This window comes from Saprolegnia diclina, assembly GCF_000281045.1.
Source record: "Saprolegnia diclina VS20 unplaced genomic scaffold supercont1.225, whole genome shotgun sequence".
NCBI classification, from domain to species: domain Eukaryota; phylum Oomycota; class Saprolegniomycetes; order Saprolegniales; family Saprolegniaceae; genus Saprolegnia; species Saprolegnia diclina.
Window position 1 is genome coordinate 7,976 of NW_008246292.1, and position 1,392 is coordinate 9,367.

General features: G+C 57.8%; 1 protein-coding gene across 1 annotated transcript; it reads right to left on the bottom strand.

Annotated features, from left to right (window-relative positions):
- Nucleotides 1-424: 424 nt before the first annotated feature.
- On the bottom strand, nt 425-1,366 carry SDRG_17245 (hypothetical protein; the record flags this gene model as incomplete). The annotated part of the gene is made up of 2 exons (XM_008623485.1): nt 425-1,300; nt 1,346-1,366. Coding segments are annotated over 2 exons (897 nt in total), but the record flags the coding sequence as incomplete, so codon positions are not given.
- Between the last annotated feature and the right edge of the window lie 26 nt (nt 1,367-1,392).

The following is a 1,392-nucleotide window of genomic DNA, read 5'->3' on the forward strand; positions in this document are numbered from 1 at the left end:
CGCTGTACACAGAGCCCCCGACGCGCTGGGAGACACTCGGTAGTCCCAAGCAGGCCGATGTCATGTACAGCAATACGCGCTGCTTGCAGTCGTTGAAGTGGAGCGACGTGTACAACTGGCGCGCGGGTTGCCGCCGGCACCAGCGCCCATGTACAAACCCAAATTGCACTGGCAATAGCCCGATCGCGAGCGTGTACGCAAGAACGGAGAGCGCGCCTTCGGTGCTGTGGACATCGGCAGCGCCCAGCGAGAAGAGGTACAGGTACGCCTCGATGAACCCCGAGTGGGCTTGGATGTAAGTAAGGGGGCCAGCAATCAATGATGCAGCGATTGCGACGAGCGTCGGGTCCAGAGGCGTAAAGCAGTAGCGCTTATGTTGAATAAAATACGAGGCAACGGCCAAGAAGGCGTAGCAAAACCATACCTAGCATGCCATTTCATAAGTCTCACTGGACCTCAAGAGAGATGCAGCCACCGTGCGAGAGAGATAGACGCATCCAAGCGTAAACCGCCAGAGATCCTCGACTTGAACTGCCGCGAGAAGTTCGGCCGCAACTGTGTCGATGCTAAACCAAACATCGACGGCCAAGCAGAGTGAGACGACGGGATTTAACAACGCAATGGACGTAGGGTCACCAAGCAGCAGCATGCAGTGCCGAGCGTCGGCCAGCATCGTGCACTGCGCGACGAGGGTGATGTAGTGGCGATAGTAGTGACGCCAGAGGTGCCACGCCAAATAAAGAGTCAGTAGCAGCCGATACGCGAGCTTGACGGTCATGAACGCCATGGTCGCGTTCTGGCGGTACGCAATGTAGTAGGTAAACACACTTGGGTCCGATGTGTTGCTAAGCTCGTTGCCGGCGCGTGTCCACATGCAGTTGGTGCCTGCTAACGACGTGAACACGCGGCTCTCAAAGCAGCCGCCGACCATCGATGCATTATTGGGTGACGCCACAAACGAGCAGATATTCGCTTCGAGAGCTGGGGCGAGAAAAATACCCCCCGTCAACGTGGTCAAGACGTCGAGACGGCAGCTTGCGAAACGCTGGGGTCGCAGTACTGTCGCACGGTAGACATGCGTACTGCCTCGTACGTCGTGGTAGTACGACTTGTGAGGGCGGAAGACCTCGGCTGTGTACCTAATGACAGGTAGGCGTATGGAAGAGTCACAACGTGCATACGCGGCCGTGTAGAACGTGAGGAGGCTTGTCTCGCGCTGCGCCCAGGTTGCGAACGGCGCTGACGGCGCCGCATCGACGATTTGCCACGGAAACGATTCGCACAAATACGCCTTGAGCGGCTACGGCGATGCTACAGCAAGGAAGCGCACATTAGCTGGACGTACGGTCACGACGATGTTGAGGCCCAGGAGAGCGCTGACGACCATGGACG